The sequence below is a fragment of the Lepidochelys kempii genome, chromosome 12, assembly GCF_965140265.1.
Source record: "Lepidochelys kempii isolate rLepKem1 chromosome 12, rLepKem1.hap2, whole genome shotgun sequence".
Classification (NCBI taxonomy): domain Eukaryota; kingdom Metazoa; phylum Chordata; order Testudines; family Cheloniidae; genus Lepidochelys; species Lepidochelys kempii.
Window position 1 is genome coordinate 9,170,698 of NC_133267.1, and position 23,641 is coordinate 9,194,338.

The 23,641-nt window shown below is 44.7% G+C and overlaps 2 protein-coding genes across 5 annotated transcripts in view; both read left to right on the forward strand.

Moving 5' to 3' along the window:
• The first annotated feature begins 548 nt into the window (after positions 1–548).
• FBXL8 (F-box and leucine rich repeat protein 8) lies at positions 549–14,657 on the forward strand. 4 transcript variants are annotated; one of them, XM_073307508.1, is made up of 4 exons: positions 5,646–5,821; positions 8,452–8,499; positions 9,016–9,246; positions 11,112–14,657. In XM_073307508.1, the coding sequence occupies exons 3-4, from the start codon at positions 9,083–9,085 to the stop codon at positions 12,085–12,087; spliced, it is 1,140 nt and encodes a 379-aa protein (XP_073163609.1). In that variant the 5' UTR covers positions 5,646–5,821; positions 8,452–8,499; positions 9,016–9,082; the 3' UTR covers positions 12,088–14,657. The 4 variants fall into 4 exon arrangements, with proteins under 4 accessions (XP_073163606.1, XP_073163607.1, XP_073163609.1 ...); XM_073307505.1 differs by lacking the exons at positions 5,646–5,821; positions 8,452–8,499 and adding an exon at positions 549–623; XM_073307506.1 differs by lacking the exons at positions 5,646–5,821; positions 8,452–8,499 and adding an exon at positions 4,307–4,368.
• A 96-nt stretch (positions 14,658–14,753) lies between these two features.
• The window catches only part of HSF4 (heat shock transcription factor 4), a 32,997-nt gene continuing 24,109 nt past the window's right edge, over positions 14,754–23,641 (forward strand). Inside the window, exons 1-4 of the mRNA XM_073307503.1 lie at positions 14,754–15,558; positions 18,821–18,929; positions 22,323–22,450; positions 22,994–23,118. Coding sequence (XP_073163604.1) covers positions 15,436–15,558; positions 18,821–18,929; positions 22,323–22,450; positions 22,994–23,118 — 485 coding nt within the window. The 5' untranslated portion in view covers positions 14,754–15,435. The remainder of the gene's footprint in view (positions 15,559–18,820; positions 18,930–22,322; positions 22,451–22,993; positions 23,119–23,641) is intronic.

Below are 23,641 nucleotides of genomic sequence, written 5' to 3' on the forward strand. Positions count from 1 at the left end.
AACTTTTAACCAATACTCTCTCTCTTTTCTTTTTTAATACATTTTAGTTTAGTTCATAAGAATTGGCTGTAAGCGTGTCTTTGGGTAAGATCTGGAGTATTCATTAAGCTGGGAGGTAATGTGTCTGATCCTTTGGAATTGGTAGAACTTTTTTATATGATGAATAAGATTTTCAGTAATTCTCATCATATTTGACTTGGGTGTCTGGATGGAGGCCTTACGACTGGGTTACTTTAAGGGAACTGTGTTGTTGGCTTCTGGGTAACCAGTGAGGTATTATAGAAGCTGGTTTGTGCTTGCTTGGTAAATGGAAGAATTGGAATATCCACCAGCTTTGGGGATTGTCTTCCCCATTCTTTGCAGTTCACCCTAATTGAGTGACCTCAGTTGGCTCCCCTGGGACTCCGGTCACAGTGGGATAGGAGTGCACATGGGATTCAGGAGAGAATCCTGTAATCTCTCTGTCTGCATACAGTTGTTTTAAGTAGTCCCCTCTTTCTTCTCCCCCCACGCACACACATTGGAGCACTAAGGAACGAGGCAGCAGAAGATGGGTGTTGAGCACCTGATGGATCGTTCTCAACGTCATGACAGAGGAGCTTCATTGGCCTCTTCATTAGAAGGTAAGGCTGTAGGGTTGATGTACTGCCACACCATGATTCAAAAATCGAGAGTCCGGCCCCAAAAGATTGGGAGTGGCTTAAATATCATGAGATTTTTTAAAAAAATACATGTTGAGTTATTTGCTTGCTGGTTGTTGGGCTTTTCCCTAAAATCATGAGGGCAAGTAGCTTCCCCTTCTTTTGGCATGGAAGCTGAGATTCTGACGTCGTCATATAACCTCAGCAGCTAGGTCTTTGCTTTCAGAGCAGCACCAAATACCTCAAGACACAGGATAAAATTGTGAGTTGGCAGTGCTTGATTTAGAACGAAAGAGGTTGGGGTCTATGACGGGAGGGGGTGGGTGAGGTTCTGTGGCCAACAACGTGCAGGAGGTCAGACTAGATGATCATGATGATCCCTTCTGGCCTTAAGTCTATGAGCCTATATGAGAACTCCAGCCTGAGACAAGGAGAGGATACGAGAGGGTAGTTTGCTAAGGAGGGGCTAAATTCTTTTTGCCTTACTAGGCTCCGAATCCTGTAAGGCATGGAGCGCCTCTTGCAAAGTGCCTCCTATTGCCTGGTGGCCTGAATGGGAGCAGAACGGGCTCAGTACCTTGCAAGACCCGACCCCTGACTAGTCCAGCCTTCGGGCAGCAGTTTCTGGCCAGTGGGTTGGCTTTTGCAGAGAACTCGCTCCTGTAGGAATAAGACTGTCAGTACAGACTGAAAAGATATAAGGGAACTTGGCAGGCAAGATACTGATCACACAGTGACTGAAGCAGGAAGTTCCATTTGAATACTTTCCCTTGACCTAGATATCATTTAAATGATGACTGCCCAAGACATCAGATGTCTAGCAAGGATTCAGTATCTGTGAAATATCTGCTAACGGAGATGAAGATAGACTTCCCTTAACTCAGGAAGTCAGAGAAATTAATCTGGTGGCGGTCAGGGATCTCATCTTTTCTTTCTGAAAGAAGCGGGCGGCTTGGCAGATCTGTGCAGACCAGGAGCGCAGTGAAAGAGTCAGCCCAGAGACACAGCCACAGGAAAAGAGCTGTGAGACTCGGCAATCCACGTATAAAACCAGTTGCCAGTGGAGGGGAGCAAAGGACCAGGGAACATTTTGGACCATCCCAAGTGACTGGAAAGCCCTGTAGTGCAAAGCCTGAGGAGCTGGTAAGAATGCACTGCTTGGGCTCCTTTTGAAGGATAAAGGATGGATAAGCTAGCAGCTGTTTAAATTTGTCTGTGTAACTGACAAGGAGAAAAGCTCATGCCTGTTTACTATGGCTTTTATCTCAGGTATTTATCCCCCCCCGCCCCTTTACTGAGCGCCTCACAACACCCCGTGAGGTTGAGAAGTACTGTTATCCCCATTGTACAGATGGGGAACTGAGACACACAGAGACTTGCGTGTACATCCAGACTGCGGTCACAGCGTGTCAATGCAGCTCGAGCTGACGTGCCGAAGCTCGCTTTAATCTCACTAGTGCGAGCTTCAGCACAAGCTGTTCAAACTCACTCGGATCCCTCCGTGATACCCACGGGGCCAGCCCCGCTGCCGCGTCCGGTGCCTGACCTAGCTAGATTAAAGCTCATAGCATGGCGTCTAGCTCCGATATGCTCAGCGACTGCCGTCTAGGCCTACCCCAAGGATATGGCTGCACTGCAGGTTAAGATGTAACTGTAGCACGGGGGGGCGTACTTTTGTCTAGTGAGTGTAGATAATAACGGCAGTGAAGAAATGGCAGCACAGATCCTGACACGGGCCAGGAACCCCAGTCTTCAGCGCAGGTGGCTTGCGCTGAAAACCCCGGGGGCCATATCTTCTCTGCTCTTTTCCCCCTCATTCGCTAGATTAAAGCTAATGGGAGTATGTGCTACAATCACACCTGAAATTGAAGTGTAGACATACCCAAGGGATTCACTTAATGTCACCTAGGAGTTTCGTGGCAAAGCCAGGAACCAAAGCTGGGTCTCCAGTGTTCCTTGCTCTGCCACAGACCTCCCGAATCACTCATGGTACATCTACGCTTCAATTTAAAGTGTGATTGTAGCACCCTAATCACAGAATAATCTAACCTCTTCCTAACTGGAGTGCTTTGCCAGGTGCATGATATATTAATATGTTCGTATTTCTCCTATAGAAATGTGCAGCATTTATTTTAAAAGCAGTGCGCAAATTACTTACGAGCTGTCTTGAGGCTAAGTGCCTAGGAAAAGGGTTTAACCGTATGTTGATCATAAGCATGTTTTTCAAGTTACCGTTGTAGGAGACGTTTGGTACTGTTGCTATACTGATCTGAGTTGCCCTGGAACATACAACATTCAGGTGGCCTCCCAGCATTTATTCATATTGCTGAAGTGATGGCTGAATGGTTGAACTGTAGAAGTCATGTTTGCTTGTATGCAGAGCTGGTCAGAAAATGGGGGGCAGGTTCCACTGAAAATCTTGACTTTTTGGCAAAAAAAGTAAAAAAAAACAAAAAAAAAAACCCTGAAATATTTCACTCAAAAATTGAAACGTTTTTGTTCATGGTCTTGAGAAAAAAATCAATTTCCTCCAGAAAGCACTTTCACCAAAAATCTACTTTAATCAAAATCCCAATTTTCCATCAATAAAAAACAGTTTTGATGGAGAAATTTTGACCAGCCCTACTTTAGGTATTCGTTAAACTTCTTGGGAAGAGAGGAACGTCAGCATTGCTTAAGATGAAGTGACCAGAAATGGAGGAGGAGAAGATCTTTTAAAATGCACCGTTGGAAGTAAAATGCAGAGAATTCACGTAGAATTTGGAGGAATCTTTTGGCTTCCAAGCCTGGAGTCATAATAGCTATTGACTGGCAGTGAAATAAGATCCCGATCTTGGGTACAAAGCGGTACAAACACAGAGCAACATTATCTGTTGAACTCGTTAGTGCCAAGATTGCCACCAGTCTGTGCTGCAGTGAAGTTCTTTCATATAACCTGTCACAAAGCATCCCTAATGAAACATACCTTCAAATAAACCACAAAAGAACTAACAGATTTCTCTGCTAAGGAAAAGGAGCCTGTAGGGAATAGCCTGCCAGGCAAAAATTCTGCAGTGGAAAACTTCCTGAGCTCCTGCAAGCAGAGTCCAAACACCCCACAGGTGAACTAAGCCCTCCTATTAATCTACCCCAATTAAGCCCAAGAGGGAACCTTGTAAAAGTGAGCCCAGGTACACTCTGACCTTCTCTGGCTCATAGCTGGCTCCTCTGCTGCTGTCTGATATGATGTAGCAGTCCGGTCTGATCTTTTGTTTACACGTCTATCTTTCTAAAACCTAACTGTACTTGAAGGATAGGTGGCAACTACATTATTTAGCCTCCGATCATAGAAAGATGGTGCAAGTTCTTGTCTCAGAACTTTCTGCCCATATGGTAGGTTGGCCTGGCAGCAGCAGCAGCAGCCTTGGTTTGGAGATTAAGACTAACCATAATCACCAGGTTTCTGAAAGGGTTAAGCCCATGGTGTGGGACATTGTGCTAATATAAGGTGAGGGGATTCCTAGTACGCCTGTACTCCTTGACTGGATTTCTTGAGACCCGCCTTCCATAGAGTAACCCCACCCCAGGAAGCACACTCCCTCTTGGCACACACAGAGGGAATTTGGAGACACTGAATAATAGATCCTTGCAGTTCTACAGCAGCAGCCATCTGAGTTGCTCAAAGCACTTTACAATGTAAAGCCCTGATCCTGCAAGCTACACATGAGCACTGAGCTTCGTGTGAGGGGTGGGTAAGTATTATCATCCCTATTTCACAGATGGGGGCACTAAGGCACAGCCTTGGTAAGGCCCCAACTTTCAAAAGTGGCCACCTTTTCTGGGTGCCTCAAGTTTGGATGCCCCAGTTTTAGAAATCTTGGACCTGATTTTTCAAATGCTGAGCATCCTATCCACCGACTGGAATTGTGGGTGCTTAGCATTTCTGAAGATCAGGTCCCTAGGCATTGAAGCTGGACACCCAAACTTATAGGGCACTTCTGAAAATATGGGTCTAAATGATTTAACAATAGTCAAACAGTGACTGAGTGTGTGTCACAGCTGGATAGAGAACCCAGGAGTTCTGTGCTTTATGCATAAGAAACTAAGACAGCTGGTGACAGGTTTCAGAGTTGTAGCTGTGTTAGTCTATATCAGCAAAAACAAGGAGGAGTGCTTGTGGCACCTTAGAGACTAACAAATTTATCTGGGCATAAGCTTTCGTGGGCTAAGACCCACTCCATGCATCCGATGAAGTCGCTCTTAGCCCATGAAAGCTTATGCCCAAATAAATTTGTTAGTCTCCAAGGTGCCACAAGGCCTCCTTATTGTTTTTGCTAAGACAGTTGGGTTCATGAATGAGTGCAGACTCGACTAGCCTATGATTTCCACCTGATAACTACAGGTGAATTTTCAACAGGAGTATTGGCAACACATGTCAAACAGCAGATCTCTCGGAAGAGAAGGTTGATGAGCAGGTAAAATTCTGTGTTTAAAGACCAGAAAAAAGGAGAGAAAAAAGAAGACAATAGTTAATGTCTGAGTCTTTAATTAGTTGATCCATAGCTTGCCACTTCCTTTTCAGAACTCGTTAAGATTTGTCTTTTTCTAGTACCTTCCGTCTGATGATCTCAAAGGGCTTACCAGACACTCATTCTTTACATGGCAACCTTGTGAAGGCAGCACTGCAGCTTCACCCCAGGTCTAAAAACCGCTTGTGCACGGCGGTGTGAGTTCAGAGAGTCAGGGGTTACGAGCACCAGGCAGCTCCTTGAGAAAGGGGGCCGAGGTAGCAGAGGACTGACTTAGCGAAGGACTGCTGTTTTTCAGAGGGGGAAACTGAGGCACGAAGCGGCGGCGTCACATGTTCCAGGTGACGCGCGAGACCCGGCGGGTGAGATACCAGCGTCGGCGGGCCCAGCTGCTGCGGCCGGGAGGAAAGGAGGACTTTCCCAGGGACTTCCTCGCCGAGGCCTGCCTTTCCCTTTCCCTTCCCGCGGCTAGGGACTCACACGGCCGCTCCTCTGAGCGGGGGGCGAGCCCGGGGCGGGGAAGGGCCCGGCGGAGGCCAGACGGGAGCGCCCCTTCCGATGTGGGCAGCCCTCGCTCCGCCCTCCGCCCCGGAGCCCGCGGGGGCAGCGCCGGCGGCAGATCGGAGCGGGCCGCGGCCCGGGCGGCGGGGAAGCGCAGCGGCCCTCGGACGGGTAGGCGGGGCGCCTCCTTCCCCCCTCCCTGCGCGGCGGAGGGACCCCAGCCGGGACGCCCCGTTGCAGCGGGGGGTGCCGCGACGCGACGCCCCTGGGGGAAGATGCATTGGGCCCCCCCCCAGCATTGGGCTACGTGCAGCTGTGGGGGGACGCTGCCGTCCTCCCTCCCTGCAGGCAGCGGCTGGACCGGCTGAGCGAGCCCCCCCCCCGCGCCGCAAGCTGCCGCCGGTTCTGCCCGCTCAGCCGCTGCCTTTCCCGGGCCGGCTGGGCTGCAGAGAGCGGCCCCTGGGCCGGGCCAGGCGCTTTTGCTTCTCTTACGCCCACCCTGGGGTGCGAGCCGGGCGGCGGCGGGGGGGAGCCCCGCAGCGGCAGCTGTGGATGCTGCCCCGCACGGGGCGGGCGAGCGGCTCTCCGGAGCCAAGGCGCGTCACCCCGGCTGAGCCTTCCCGCGAGCGGCCCCTTAACCCGTGAGAGCCCGCAGGACAGGGAACAAGCGGGCGGGATTGCCAGTCCCAGGAGTTCAGAAGCCCTGCCTGGGCCCCCTCCCCGAAACAACGAGATTACGGGGAAATAATGACGGGTCTCAGGGTAGCAGCCGCGTTAGTCTGTATCCGCAAAAAGAACAGGAGGACTCCTGGCACCTTAGAGACTAGCAGATTTATTTGAGCGTGAGCTTTCCTGAGCCACAGCCCACTTCATCGGATGCATCGGACCCCGCTGCACTCCGACGGGAAGGCGGGGCTCCTTCCCCTCCCTGCCCAGGGAGGGACGCCAGCCAGGATGCCCCTTTGCAGGGGGGGAGTTTAGCAACTCAAGGCGCCTATGGGAAGATGCATTGACCCCCCCCGAGCTCACGAAAGCTTATGCTCTGATAAATTTGTTTGTCTCTAAGGTGCCCCAAGTCCTCCTTTTTATAAAAATAATATATTTGAGGTGGGTTTTTTTTTCCTCTTTGCCTTCTGGTTTCTGAGTCTCTAGGGGGCACCTAGATTGGGCTTCCAAGCTTTTCTGTGCCGTCATGGGGGCTAGACTTTTTTTTTAATGAAAACTGGGATGTTCACATGACTCCAGGAACTGGGGCTTTAAGAAAACCACCACTCATGATAAAATCACAATGGTTGTTTATAGGGGAGGAGTGATGGTGAGTAGTTTAGTACTTAGGTAAGTGCTGAAATGATGAGAACATTTATGAAATCTGAGATAAAAGTAGGAGAGCTGTGGGTGAGCTATAGCAGGCACTGTCAGGGGTAATAAAGAAGAAATATGCAGGAAAAAGGGACAGCAAGAAGGCATCTCCCAGGCAGGAAGCAGGAGTGCATTGCTGGGCAGTCAGTAATGGGGTGAGAGGCAAAAGAATCAAATAAAAACTTGCAGCTGGTGATTTTATTTGTGTAACAGTACAGTGACTGGATACAGAGCACACTCCAAGCAGAACTGAGAAGTAATTTTGCAGAGATGTACGTGTGGTTTTGTGCTTTACGTTTCAGTACACTTCCCATGTATTCATTCTCTTGCATCCTAATTTACATGGAAGCATAATTAAATGAAAAGTTCCTGCATCAGTATGCAGCACACGTACATGAATATATGGTTCGTGTGATCATCACCATAAAATCCTTATACCAATCTGCCGTCTCTTATATTAACAACTGCAGCTAATTGCTGTGGTTAAAATAGCAAATTAGTTTCCATTATAACTCCTTGTTTTGCCATACACTGGATAATTCAACTTTTGGGTTAGATTTTTCATGCTTGGCTTCTGTCCCCAAAACGAGGGTTTCCCTCCCCCCCCCCAAGTTTGAGGTAAATCCCTCCATCTGTTTGAATATCAGTATGGAAAATTGTTATTTTAAAATAATGCATTATATAAAGTTTATCGTGTTTAGAGTTGGTAATGAGGAAAAGAATCACATTTTTTTAAATGGTTTTACTTTTTTTCCAGAATTTTGAAATTTGGAATTCACAAAAAATTTCAACCAGCTTCTATGTTGGGTCAAAAAATGGAGTGGGTGGGGAAGGAAATTGGCCAAAGTTTGTCTAAACTTCCTTTTTTGTGTTTAAGAACGTAAGACCGGCCATATTGGGTCAGACCAATGGGCCAGCTAGCCCAGTATCCTGTCTTCCAATAGTGGCCAGTGTCAGATGCTTCATAGGGAATGAACAGAACAGGGCAATTCATCCAGTGATCCCTCCCCTGTCATCCAGTCCCAGCTTCTGGAAGTCAGAGGCTTCACCCAGATCATGGGTTTGCATCCCTGACTATCTTAGCTAATAGCCATTGATGGACCAATCCTCCATGAATGTATCTAATTGTTTTTGGAACCCAGATATACTTTTGGCCTTTACAGCATCCCCAAGCTGTGTGTTGTGTGAAGAAGTACTTCCTTTTGTTTCTTTTAAACCTGCTGCCTATTAATTGGGTGACCCCTAGGTCTTCTGTTATGCGAAGAGGTACATACAACTATCTCTGCACCGTTCCTGATTTTTAGACCTCTCTCATGTCCCCCTTTAGTCGTCTCTTTTCCAAGCTGAACAGCCCCAGGTCTCTCTAATCACTCCTCATCTGGAAGCCATTCCATCCCCCTCATCATTTTTGTTGCCTTTCTCTGTACCTTCTCCAATTCCAGTATATCTTTTTTGAGATGGGATGACCAGAACTGCAAGCAGTGTTCAAGGTGTGGGAGTACCCTAGATTTATATAGTGGCATTATGATATTTTCTGTCTTATCTATCTCTTTCCTAATGGTTCTTAACATTCTGTTAGATTTTTTGACTGCTGCTGCACATTGAGTACAAGTGTTCAGAGAACTATCCACAATGTCTCCCAAAATCTCTTTCTTGAGTGGTAACAGCTAATTTAGAATCCATCATTTTGTATGTATAGTTGTCATTATGTTTTCCAACGTGCATTGCTTTCCATTTATCAGCACTGAATTTCATCTGCCATTTTGTTCCCAGTCACCCAGTTTCGTGAGATCCCTTTGTAACTCTTCAGTCTACTTTGGACTTAACTATCTTGAGTAATTTTGTATCCTCTGCAAACTTTGCCACCTCACTGTTTGTTTTTGTTTTGTTTTACAAATGTCAAAATTATGGTGAAATTTTCAAAATGTAAGAAAAAATTCTGACCTGCTGTAATAGTATTATATCAAACTAGGGTTGGGTTGATGTGTTTCCTTTTTCTGCAATAGGGAGTCTAGGGAATTATTTGAAGTCTGGAAGGTGGGTCTCGGTGCAGCAGCTCGTTGGGTCAGAAAGATGCCTGCTCCAACATCAGAATTTTGGAACTACGTCCCGGAAGAAATCCTCGTCCATATATTTTACTACCTGTCTCTCCGAGATAGATACACAGCCTTCCAAGTGTGCAAACATTGGGCCGCAGCTGTTTCCACTAGCTCCGTGTGGCATTTCACAGAGATCAGGTGAGAGGAGGTATTTTCTACTGTTTGTAGGTGTCTGTGCAGTCACACATGCAGCATCTCATAGTACAACCTATTTATCTTAAAGTAGTGTTCTTCATTCAAAAATCGCATTGCTGATAACAGCCTAGAGGTGTGAGTATTTATCAACCATTGGAACAACTTACCAAGGGTGGTGGTGGATTCTCCAGCGCTAGCAATTTTAAAATCAAGATTGGATGTTTTTCTAAAAGATCTGCTCTAGTTGAATTCGGAATTAATACAGGGAAGTCTGATGGCCTGTTATACAGGTCAGACTAGATCAGTGGTTCTCAACCTGGGGTACATGTGGCAAGCAAAGGTCTTCCAAGGGGTGCATCAGCTCATCTAGATATTTGCCTAGTTTTACAACAGGCTACATAAAAAGCACTAGCAAAGTCAGTACAAACTAAAATTTCATACAGACAATGACTTGTTACTGGAACTAGTGGTACTGGGGTGCTGTCGTACTAGTGGTGCTGTCGTACTCCCTCACTTGAAGTAGTTTCCGTTGTATACTGGGTTTACAGTTTGGTTTAATGGCTCTCAGCATCCCTGCTGTACAAATTGTTCCAGCCCCCCTGCTTGTTTATACTGCTCTATATACTGCACGTTGAAATGTAAGTACAATATTTATATTCCAATTGATTTATTTTATAATTATATGGTAAAAATGAGACAGTCAGCAGTTTTTCAGTAAGTGTGCCTGTGACACTTGTATTTTTATGTCTGACTTTGTAAGCAAGTAGTTTTGAAGTGAGGTGTAACTTGGGGGTACGCAAGAGAAATCGGACTCCTGAAACGGACACAGGACTCTGGAAAGTTTGAGAGCCACTAGGTTAGATGATCACAATGGTCCTTTCTGGCTTTATAATCTATGAAACTATGCAAGTAACAGTACCTCCTACATGTATCGGCTGTGTATGTGGTAGAGAAAATAGGGTTAGATTGTTGTTTTTTAAAGAAAGCATTAAGAATCATAAATCAAGGAAAGGGATAAGTCAGGACATTAGATGTGCTTTGAAAAGTGTCAAGGAGATACCATCATCCTACTCATCACCTAGCTTTGATGTAGCGCTTTTTGTCCGTGGATCTCATGGCGTTTGCAAAGGTGGCCAGTGTCGTTATCCCCACTTTAAAGAGTGGGAAACCCAAGCCCAGAAAGGGGAAGATTCTTGCCCTGGGCCACACAGCAGGAAGAGCTGGGAATAACCCCCAGGTCTCCTGAATTCCACTCCTATGCTCGTAACACTAGGCCACATTCAGGTGCAAAGAGAAAGCTTCAGCCAAGGTCACTGGAATGATTATCATGGTGCTGCTGAAGCTGGTGATCTGAGCTCTAGTGTATGAGATGGAGTGAAAAGGGAGTTTGGGACGGGGACTCACCTCAGTCTGTACATAGTGACCGAGCCCCGTAACTAACTGTATTGTTGTTGTTCTCTATTATTTGTATTACAATAGCACCTAGTGGACCAGCCCGAGATTGGGGCTCTGTGGTGCCATACACCGTGTAAACACATAGTGAGAGAGAGTCCATCCTGAATATCTTATTATCTAAATAGACAAGACCGATAAAGGTTGAGAGGAGAAACAGAGGCATAGAGCATAGAAGTCACTTGTCCAGGATCACACAGCAAGTCAGTGGCTGGCTTGGGAGTAAAACCCAGCTCTCCTGACTCCCAGCCTAGTGCCTGATCCTCTAAACCAAGTGAGAACAAATATCTAAGGCAGTGGAGAAGATAAATAATAAGTAAATAATAATAAAGGACAGTGATCCAAAGTATAGACATTGTGCTCACTTGTTGCAGCTCCAGCAAAACAGCTAACTTGTGTTTATAATGCTCTTCCAGTTGTGATTCGGAGAACGAGGAGGGCATGCTGCAGAGTTTACACCAGTTCCTGAGCCAGATCAAACACCTGAGGATTGTGTTTGATCAGTCCAAGGAAATAAATCGGAAGAACGTCACCCACATTCTAGACATGTTGGCCAGGCAGAACTACAAGCTGCAGAAGCTATGCATCATGTGCAAAGGTGAGAACCCTTATTTCTACTCTGGCCAGGACATCCTGCAGAGCATACGAAATATATGCCAGAGAGAAAACCAAATAGACCTTCAGCATATTGATTTCCGGAGAATGCCGTTCACCCTGGATGATGGGCTTGTTGGACTCATAGCCGCCAGCAGCCCAAACCTGCATAGCTTGTTCATCAACAATCGCACTCTGGTTTGCAACGTGAAGCCAGAAACCATTCAAGAGGTTCTGACTGTATGTCCTAAGTTGTCTACCTTGGGAGTCTACTATGCCAGCCTGTCTAACGATGTGTTTGCGGAACTGATCAAGCCAGAGAGAGGGGCTTTCACACGCTTAGATATTTTTTGTGAGCGCTTGGACAAATATATTCCAGTCATCTCTGAAGAGCTTTGGGCTGCCGTGATCCAGAAGCATCCTCAACTCTGCGTAGACCTGGAGTTTGACCACACAGTCCCTGCCTGTAAGATACCACGAATCCTAAAGCCCAATATACCCGTGGGTACTTTACAACTGAATACTTTTACGTACATGGTGAACCAGGTTAGGTTTGTCACCAGCAGTTACAGCAGGACCTTAAAGAGGCTGGTGCTCCACACAACCCCCTCGGATGATTTGAACTCCTCGCTAATAGACCTGGCGAGGAAGTGTGTCAATCTAACAGAGATTCATTGTTACTGTGTGGTTAGTCAGGAGGTGATAGATACCTTCCTCGTACACTGCCCCAGTCTGAAACGATACACTCTAAAGATTACCAAAGAACATCACCCCTGGAAACCGACAGTAGTTCAGTGATGTACCTGTTTGACTAGTAGCTAGTTTGGAAAAAACGTGGATACAAAGATTCCAAGTGAATGGAGTTTGAAATTTTAGGGTAATGCCTCAAAAACCACATCCCATACTACGTCGTCGTCATGATCATCATCAGGAATCCCTCAAAGTCGAGGACGATTGTCTTTTCATGGATTGTCTATTTCAAATTATCTGTGGATCTGCTGATGGCTGATAAGGCCTATTCTGGTTTTGGTTTTATTTCTTGATTTATGATTTCATAGGGGGAAAATCGAGCTAACTTTAAATTAAACCAGTTTGTAAAAACAAATTCCTCATTTGGTTTGGGTCTCATGTGGCAAGTTTCACGCTGATGGAATTTGGGGCAAAGCTCTCTGAAGCCAGAACTTTCTTGGCAGCCGATTTTTCTTTGCAGCAAGCACAGCTGATTGATCACAGCAAAACCACATTAAATGTCACGCCCACCAAAAAAACACCCTCCCAGAACTCACAGTAATTTACCTTGTCCAGACACCCCTTCTCACGCTTTCAGATGCCCTTCACTTCCGCCTCTGTTCAGAGCAGCAGGGAAAGAGTCACTAAAAATTCCTCCTGGTCATGTGGCTTTACTGAGAGGCAGCTGAAGGCGAGAAACCAGCCCCCCAGTTTAGCACTGCTGTAATCCTAATACCAGGAGCAAGGAGTTTAAGACAGAAAGGGTAAAATCTGGCATGATGGTAAATCACTGAGGCTCAGATCAAACTTATGTCTGAGAAAGTACATTTCCCTGTGTGCTGGAGTTGTACCTCCCCTTCAGGTTTAGGAATCAATGTTATTGGCCGGAGCACTTGCCAGTCCTATGTGCCTGGGTTAGCAGCAGAAGGCTGTAACTGAGTGCTAAAGAAGGAATTGTCTGCTCTCATCAGATGCCTCGGTGAACCAATCAAGTGGGTTTAGGGTTGTCCGTTTCAGGAGATCTCTTTGCTCTGACGTGAAATGGCTTTCCATGCCTCACAGTGAATGCAGAACTATGTACCAAGGTATAATCATTTATGTTCTTCATAAAAATATAACATACAAGTCACACAAGGTAGCTGTAGAAAAGCGCATCCTCTAGTCCTGGTCTTGGGCCCAATCATGCCCTCTTTGAAGAGCCACAAAAAATTACCAGGATTGTGAGAAATGCAAGCCTATTTGGGGGAAAGAAATTCCAGCTTTTGAAGTTGTTTTCGTTTCAAAAGGTTTGACGCTGACCCCTTAATTTTGTTTTAATTTTTCATGAGTTTTTTTTTTTAAATCCTCCCCTATATTTTGTATTAAACTGGTTATCGACATTTTTCATTTGCTCAAAACTTGGTTTTTGGTCAATTGAAGATTTTGTAATGCTGTTTTGGGGAAAATATTGAAAAAAGCGCACGCCTCTGTTTAATGACATTGTTCACTAAAAAGTGGTTTGTCAACAAAAAAATTAATTTAACAAAAAAGCAGACTTGCTCTAATTCTTTGGGTGGATGTGACATTATCTAATTAAAATATGACCATGCAAATCACTGTTGCTACTACCACTGTTATATAGTTGCAACCAATCTTATACAAAGTGTGATGCATGGCCAGAAAGGGTTAAGCATCCTGCAGGATAAATGACCCAGATTCAAAGATCTGACAGACAGATTCAGAGATCAAAAAGGAATATTATCATTTAGATGAATCTTGGGTGAAATAATGTCATTGTCTATAGGTCTCTTTAAAGTTTGTGATAGACTGCCTAATGGATAAATTTCCGTATATTAATCTGTGCAGCTAATTACCAGTGATGCTTAGGAAATAGGTCTACTTCAAAATCTCCATAATTGCCTATTGTTCGCCTGAGGACTTCGAGCTGTCAAAGAAGACCTGAAACTGTGTAAGAACTTCTAGGGTCCTGATCATTTTTATCTCAGATCTGCTTGATGCTTCATGCAGGGGAAACTTAAACCCAAGATTGAGATCTCTAGTCCTAATCTGGAATCACCCTGACTATAAACATTGAACTATAAACTATGGACTATTTCTGAAAGAACTCTTTGCAACTACAAAGCTTACCATCTCTTCAATGAATCTAATCTCAAGAACTGTACTCATGTTTGTATGTATATGGAACTTTTAACCAATACTCTCTCTTTTCTTTTTTAATACAATTTCCAGATGATGGTTTGAGAATCTCATGCAAAGACCTCAAAGGAAACCATTCCTGAGCTAACTGTGCCTTCATTACCCTGCTGGCATCCCTTTGGAAAACCACTAATGCTAATGACACTCATGTTCTCCTCACTCTCTTCACAAGGGAGCTTTCACCCTGTAGGGAGTGATAGTTACTTCTCACTTCAACAAAACGTCCCACAATCCCACTTCTATGTGAGCTGGTGTGTGTGTGTTTGTGTTTATCAGTCAAATGTGTCAGAGATCCCTGGTGCATAGTAGAGAGAGATTTTTAAAGCTTGATTTGGTTTGAAATGATCCTGGGCTCTGATTACATTGTCATCAGGTGCCCAGGAAACAACATGTAGTGGACTGTGTTAACACAACAAATAAAGGGTGAGACTGTGGTGCTTTTACTTACCCGCGTGAGCAACAAGTCATGTCCCATGGAAGCCAATGAGAGTACTCGGGTGAGTAAGTGCTCACCAACATGAATAAGGGCTTCAGAGTCTGGGCCAAATGAATCCAGCTGCTCATAACTAGCAGTGGGTGAAACACCTGGAATAATAATAAAGCAGATTGTGGCATCTGGGGCCTATCTATTTTCATCCTCTATTTTCACCCAATCCAGAGCTGTTTATCCAAAGCTCGCTGCACTCTGGGATTCAGGTAATGTGGGACTCAGCTTTGGTTTTGCCCAGCCTGAATAAGGTTTCGCACACTAAAAACCGGCCTTGATTTTGCCTATCTCTGGGTGCCAACATTCAGAACAAGGAGTCTCCTAACTAATGTTTAAACTCAGTACCTTCACAATCCAGTGTCACTGCTTCCTGGCATCCTGCAAACATGCCAGCCAGGTGTTTTCTTAATTCATTCCAGTGATTTGCTAGCCTCCCAGCCTAAGGTGTACAGCATGTGTTCTCTTTGCATGACACTGCATGTTTATTCACAGCATTGTGCGATCGACTGCAGTGCATTTTAATTCTGTGCATTGTTCTCTGGGGCTGGTGATGCCGTTGCATTGTGCTGAGTTTTTAAGAGTGCGAACAGCACTGCTGATGTGACTCAGTGGGGGCCTACTGTCAGCTGGACCTGGATGAAACTAAATGGTTCAGTCTCCCTGTGACCCACACGCACGGCGAGACAGGCATATTGAAAGAGATGGAGTTAGTGTAACTAAAACATTGAAAAGCTATGCAAGAGTCACCCAGTTCCCTGGCAATGGATGGATACTCCAGTAATGTGCCAGCATTCCTGACTAAACTGTGGACGCTGGTGGAAGATCCTGAAACAAACCATCTAATTTGCTGGAGCACTGTAAGTACAGCTAATACCGGAGGTCACTTAAACCGCACATGTCAGCAGGACAAAAACAAGTCCAAAGTATCTAAAAGATTATATTCTGTAGCATTTATCTAGCACTTTACATTTTCAAAGTACCTTGCCAGCATTAGCTGGTTAACTAAAAAAGACCGAATGTTCTTTAGAGAGACTTTTATAGATACACATTTGTGTTGGAGAGGCCAAGATTTTCCCAGTGACTAATGACTTGGGGGGAGGGGTGTCCTTGATTATTGGGTGTCCAGCTTGACACCTTAAATGGGCCTGATTTTCTGAAAATAAGTACCAACCCTCTCAAAATCAAGCTCCTTTAAGGCATCTCAAGTTGGGTCCCCAAATCACTTGTCATTTTTACTAAGCACTTGAACTATTATGTATGGTGGACAAGGTGACATGCATGTCTATTGGCAGTTTGTCTATTTTTATTTTTAAGAGGTTTGTTTTTATTTGTGTGATGTTTCTTACTGTTTATCATTTGTGGCTTTTAAACGCTAAGTGCAATTAAAGGACTAACATTGTTTGACTCTATAGCATTTTGAAATCCTATTGTGCACTTGACTTTATTAACAGTTGTTACAAGTAGACATGATTTATTTTTCAGCAGAGAATTATCCAAGATGATGTGTTTATAAACTCACTTTCCACAAAAGGAACTATAATTAAAGCAGACTTCAAAAAAAACTATTTTGATGCCAGCCTCTTTGTCATGTTTTTAGCTACTGGAACATTGTTCAGCACAGTTTTCATTCAGACTGCCTGGGATGGGATGTAAGTTGCATTTCTATCTCTAAACAGAAAGTGAGGGATAGCTGAGTGGTTTGAACATTGGCCTGCTAAACCAGGATTGTGAGCTCAATCCTTGAGGGGGCCATTTAGGCATGTGGGGCAAAAAAATTGCGGATTGGTCCTGCTTTGAGCAGGGGGCTGGACTAGATGACCTCCTGAGGTCCCTTCAAACCCTAATACTCTATGATTCTATGACAACCTCCCTTCGAAGCCTATTCCAGAGCTTAACTACCGAGATAGAAAGTTTTTCTAAATATCTAACCTAAATCTCCTTTGCTGCAAATTAAGCCCATTGCTTTTTGTCCTACCTTCAGTGGACATGGTGAGCAATTGATCCCCATCTTCTTTGACAGCCATTAACATAGTTAAAGACTGTTATCAAATTCTTCCCCTCCCACCACGAGTCTTCTCAAGACTAAACATACCCAGTTTTTTTAATCTTTCCTCGTAGGTCAGGTTTTCTAAATCTTTTATCATGTTTGTTGCTGTCCTCTAGACTCTGCAATTTGTCCACATCTTTCCTAAAGTGTGGCACCCAGAACTGGTCACAGTACGCCAGCTGAGGCCTTACCAGTGCTGAGTAGAGTGGGACAATTATCTCCTCTGTTTTACATGTGACATTCCTGATAATACACCCCAGAATGATATTTGCCTTTTTTTCAGCTGCATCACATTGCAGATTCATCTTTGATGTGTGATCCACTGTAACCCCCAGATCCTTTCCAGCACTACTACTGCCCAGCCAGTTAGTCCCCATTTTCTAGCTGTGCATTTGATTTTTCTTTCCTAAGTGTAGTACTTTGCATTTGTCTTTAATCTTGTTGATTTCAGACCAATTCTAAAGGTCAGTTTGAATTCTAATTGAATTCCTGTCTTCCAAAGTGCTTGCAACCCCTCCCCCACAAATTTTAGAAGCATACTCTCCACTCCATTGTCCAAATCATTATTGAATATTACCGGACCTAGGAAAGACCCCTGTAGGACCCAGTTAGATACGTCCCCCTATTTTGGTAGCAAAGCATTGATAACTATACTTTGAGTATGATGTTTCAACCAGTTATGCACCCACCTTATTGTAATTTCATCTCGACCATATTTCCCTAGTTTGCATATGAGAATGTCACGTGCAACTGTGTCAAATGCCTTACTGAAATCAATATATATCCTGTCTACTGCTTCCCTACCTCCATTAGGCCAGTAACTCTGTCAAAAAAGGAAATTAGGTTGGTTTTGCATGATTTTTTCTTGACAAATCCATGCTGTCCATTCTTTATTATCCTCTAGGTGCTTACCAATTGATTGATTAATCTTTTGCTCCCGTGTCCTTCCAGGTATTGAAGTTAGGCTGACTGGTCTATAATTCCCTGGGTCCTCTTTGTTTTCCTTTTTAAAGATAGGCAGTATGTTTGTCTTTCTCCAGTCCTCTTACACCTCACCAATCCTCCATGAGTTCTTGAAGATAATCTCTAATGGTTCTGAGATCTGTTCAGCTAGTCCCTTCAATGCTCTAGGATGAATTTCATCAGGCCCTGCTGACTTGCATATATCCAATTTACCTAAATATTCTTTAATGATGAAGCCATGTTGGCCTCTTACTATTCTTCCTATCTTTCCTTTGCATGGGATAGTTTGCTGTTGCACCTTTAATATTGTCTCTTTGAAAAACTCCCAGCTCTCCTGAACTCCTTTTTTCCATTAGATTTTTTTCCCAGGGGACCTTACCTACCAGTTCTCTGACTTTGTTTAAGTCTGCCTTTTGGAAATCTACTGTCCCTATTCTGCTGTTCCTTTCCTAAAAATCATGACATTTGTCATTTCATGATCACTTTCACCCCCCCAAGCTGTCTTCAACCTTCTGATTTGCAACCAGTTCCTCTGTGAGTCAGAATGAAGTCTAAAATGGCTGTTCCCCTAGTTACTTCCTCCACCTTCTTGTTGGTTGGCACATACACTCAGCTTTGTGTCCCAGCATGCATGGCTTTGCCATACTCATGTCTGCACAGAAAGGAAGCCTTGAAGTCGAAGTCCCATGGAAACAATCTGTCTAGGTATAACTACCATGCAATAATAATATAAGTTTTCCTCAGTCCATCTCAAGGCACCTTAGAAAGGAAGTCCATATCATTATCTCCATTTTGCAGTTGGGGAAACTGAGGCATAGAGCAGGGAAGTGACTTGCCCGAGGTCACCCTGTAAGCCAGTGGCAGAGCCCAGAATAGAGCCCAGGTTTCCTGAGTTCGGTATCCTATCCACTGGATCACACTACTCCCCCATACTCGCCACAATTGCATCTCAACCCCATTGTATCTGATCACCTTATTACACCTTGACAGTCATGTCTCTAACTAATTAACTCCATCTGGCCACCTCCCATTTCATTGGCTCGCACATGCCTCTGGGGATTCCAGAATTACCGTGTGAATTTTTTCTTTTCTTCGTATCTTCTCTGCAGAATGGCACCAGCTTCCACGTTTTTGATCAAGGTCAGTTTGCCAAGGAGGTGCTGCCTAAATATTTCAAACACAACAACATGGCCAGCTTCGTCCGGCAGCTGAACATGTGTAAGTAAAACTCCAATGCCTGAGTGCGCTGTAATGGAGACATCATCTGGGAAAGAAGGGAATAAAATAAGCATAAGAATAATAGATACATTTAAGTATAAGAGCCAAGACCCAGGTATGACTCCGTTTTCCACACAGGCTCAAAGTGAAGGACACAAGAAAACTGAAATGGATTAAATTATTTTTCTTAAATAATTTTGCCTTACCCTTCATATTAAGTTTTAGCATTTCTGAAGCAATTAATGTACAATAATATAAATGAGATAGTGCCAACTGTGTGTGGCCTGAATTATGTGTCTAAATGAAGACCTTCCCTTGTAAAGACAGAAGGCTGTGCCCCATAGATAAAGAATTGTTATAGAAGGCTGCAGATTGATTAAAGGCTTCTGATGAATTCATAGGTCATGAGAAAGGCTTGTTATCAGAACGCAGGGGTGAGATTTCCTTGTGGTGTATTTATATTAGAGTACACAGGTTACTTTAAATTGTATATTGTAAATTAACGAAGTTTCCGTTCCAAAGTTTTTGGCTTATATTCAGTCTGATGACACATCATTTGTTATTTGCTTTATATAACATGTTACATCAGAATTTTCGGAAACCCTATTGGACGTTCTTGCCCTGTAGCAGAATCTTAAAAGCATGATCTTCACCCGTGCCCAGGGTTTGGTTGTACTGAGGACAATTCTCCTCCGTCATTAGTAGGAGGTCATTTTTGTTAGAAAACCAGTTTTTATTTGCCCCTTGACTGGTCACTTAATACACTTTTCCCTATGTTATATAGTATATTATGGCACAGCTTATAGTTCAGGCCAATATCAAGAGTCCCAGGTATGGTTTAGATAAGTGGTTTAGATAAGTGAACACAAGCATCCAAGGGAAAGATTTTCAGAGGCACAAAGGGCAGCGAGGTGCCAAACTCTTGCTGAAAGTTAATGGCACCTACCTGATTTTTACCTTTGAAAATCTCCTACTAAATCTCTGTGGTCAAAAAATCAGAGTGGAGATTTTGTAAGAACTGGTCTAGCCCTTCCTAGTATTTTGTTACTTCCAGGCCTGCCAAAACTATGAAGAACAGCTTCATGGGGGAAAAAGGAAAACAGATTTGAAAATTTATTGGGTATTTTTCACTATGGCAGGTAAACTATTGTTATCAGCTGGGTGACACCTTGTCATGGGATTGAGACACTCTAGTGTGAACTCACCCTATAGTTAACACAATTGTAAGCATAAGCCCGACCTAAGTCAAAAGGAGTGCATCAACTGTCCAGGAGCTTTGCTGAATATCATTTTGGGGAAGGGTAAGTGCAGTGCTTAATTTGCAATGAAAGAGGTACTGGGGCTCAGGCAATTAGGTGCCAGGGCTCAGGTAACTTTTTTACTTGCATAACTGATGCAGCAAGCCCAGAGGCACCAGGGCTATGAACTGCCAGGCGTAGAGGTCCCAGGGCTCAGCGGGGCTGGGGGAGGTCAGAGCCAGCCCCGGCCCACCCTGTACCGGCAAGTGCCTCCTTCCCCCTCTCCGGGGTAACAGCGGCAGCCGGGGGCTCTGGCAGCGGTTTAAAGGGCCCTGGGTGGTAGCGGCGGCCGGAGCCCTGGGCCCTTTAAATCATCCCCAGAGCCCCGCCGCCGCTACCCCAGGGCTCCGGCAGCAGGGCTCTGGCAGTAATTTAAAGGGCCAGGGGCTCCAGCTGCTGCTGGGAGCCGCAGGCCCTTTAAATTGCGACTTGGGAAGTCGATCCATCCTGGTACGGCACACTGGCTCTTGCCAGTACGCTGTACTGAGGCGTACCAGCTTACTTTCACCTCTGGGTATATGGCAGGGGGAGGGGGAAGTGAGGGAAGGCAGAAAACAAAGAAACTGAGAACCAACAAAAAAGACAGAGATTGAGAGAGAGAGAGGTCCAGAAGGACCAGCTGAGAGCTGACCCTGAAAGAAACCTTGAGAGAGGTTTATAGGTCTGGGGTGCAGACTGAAAAGGGTGCTCTTGGTACTGTGAGTAAAAGAAGTTGTTTCCTGCCATTTGATTCCTGCTGCATTCAGAGACACGGGGCTTTGCAAATTCTGTGTAAATAAACAAAACTGCACCAAAGAAATACCTGCTTACCTCCAATTTCATCTTCCAGCTGGAACACCCACAGGGCCCCAAGCAGTGACTAGCTATCTGGCTGGTGAATCTTGCCCATATGCTCAGGGTTTAGCTGATCGCCATATTTGGGGTCGGGAAGGAATTTTCCTCCAGGGCAGATTGGAAGAGGCCCTGGAGGTTTTTCACCTTCCTCTGTAGCATGGGGCACGGGTCACTGGCTGGAGGATTCTCTGCTCCTTGAAGTCTTTAAACTACTTCAATAGCACAGATATAGGCGTGAGGTTTTTTGCAGGAGTGGGTGGGTGAGATTCTGTGACCTGCGTTGTGGAGGAGGTCGGACTAGATGATCATAATGGTCCCTTCTGACCTTAGTATCTATGAATCTAGCTGCTAGGGGCAACACTATCTGTCTTGCTGTCTTTGTTTTTAATGCATCGGAAAGGTATTAATATTTTAAAGCACCGGTTGAAGTTCCACAGCATTTCACGTGTCCCATTCCTAAAAATCCTCAAGCAACTACAGAACATGTGATCTGTGTCGTGAGTGTTTTTTGGGTAACAAAATATCCCACTAGTAGGTGCTGGATTTAGGGGGTGAAATTCCCCCCAGTGCAGAGGCCAGCACAACACCTATGCACTTGTATGTCCTATTTTAAGGTCTTAAATAGAATGTAAGAGGTGCTGGCCCTCTGTCTGGTGATGAACTCCAGCCTTAATTACATTTTTATTTTTCACACAAGCTTTTCAAAGTGAGGTGGGCTGCGGAAGTTCGCATGAGGATTAGAAATGGCCCTTTCGACTGCAGGCCAGCAGTTTAAACTCAGCCTAGGTTAAAAAATTGTTTCTATCCAAGATCCATTCAGTAGTCCATGTGGAATGAGTGCTAATGGGCAAGTTGGTAACAAACAAGGGCCATCATCGTTACAACTGGCACTAATTAGCAGCCCCATTCAGCAGAGAGGTGCCGGGTTGAATTGATTGTAGAGGCTGTACTACCATCTCAGCATCAGGTGCCTCCTCTTTGGGGTTTGAGGCATATTTGTCCAAACAAATTAGTGTTTCAGGCCCATCTCTGTGACTGGCATGTTAAGGACCATGTGAGCTAACCAGTGAAGGGTTTGCTCCTTGCAGCATATTTACAATATCTAGGACAACACTCAGGCAGAAATTGGGAGCAGGGAAAAGGAAACTACACTTGAAAATCAGTGGGTAAGTGCGGGAAAGTCTAATTCAGACATTGGGATTCTTTGTTCTTCCCAATCTATATGCTCTACATGGTTCTCACCAGTTCTGTTTACATTTAGATGGCTTCAGGAAAGTGGTAAATATAGAGCAGGGTGGCCTTGTCAAGCCTGAACGTGATGATACTGAGTTCCAGCATCTTTATTTCCTACAAGGCCACGAACACCTCTTGGAACACATCAAAAGGAAGGTGGGAATTGAGTGACAGCTGCACCTCCTCTCCTGGGGCGCTGATGTGCGTGGGGTCTAATGGTGCCATTAGAGGAATGGGCAGGGTGATGGAAGGCTGCTAGAAAGCTTGCACCATTAGCTAACCTCACTTCCTAGAATTGCTGACGTTAGGGGTGTAGAAGGCCGGGGTAGATCATCTAGTTCAGCTCCTTTGTGCTAGTGCTGTATTGATCCTTTTTTGTACTTTTTTGTCCAGTTCAGTATTAAATAACTCCAGTGGTGGGTCTTCTACCACAGCTACTAGGATGCTAGTCCCTAGCCTAATAGACCTCACTATTAAAGTATTTTTCATGCTCTTCAGCCTCTATTTACTTTCCAATGCCCCTAGCTATGTCTCTTTGAGGCCACCCCAGACTCTTAAAACTGTGTCTCCTGTTCCAATATGTCATCACTTAATAGCCCAGGCTGTAGCTGATACTCCTGCTTAGAAACCATTGCAAAACTCTTATCCCTGTGCATAACATCTTGCAGTAGTAAATTCTGCCCGATGTGCTCTTCTCAGGTATCTGTTGTGAAAAGTGAGGAAACGAAGATGCGCCAGGAGGATCTCAGCAGGTTGCTCTACGAAGTCCAGATTCTGAGAAGTCAGCAGGAGAACATGGAGTGTCAAATGCAGGACATGAAGCAGTGAGTTGATCACATGCACATTGCTCCTACGTGTCTGCTTCATGACATAGTTGCAAACCCTGGGGAGTATTTGTAAGACCTATGGATCTCTGGGAATTATATCCTGCACATCCAATACGATCTTTAAAATGACTGGTTTCAGAGTAGCAGCCGTGTTAGTCTGTATCCACAAAAAGAACAGGAGTACTTGTGCCACCTTAGAGACTAACAAATTTATTAGAGCATAAGCTTTCGTGGGCTACAGCCCGCTTCATCGGATGCATAGAATGGAACATATAGTAAGAAGAGATATATATACACATACATACAGAGAACGTGGAAGTTGCCATACAAACTGTAAGAGGCTAATTAGTTAAGATGAGCTATTATCAGCAGGAGAAAAAAAACTTTTGTAGTGATAATCAAGATGGCCCATTTAAACAGTTGACAAGAAGGTGTGAGGATACTTAGGGAAATAGATTCAATATGTGTAATGAGCCAGCCACTCCCAGTCTCTATTCAAACCCAAGTTAATGGTATCTAG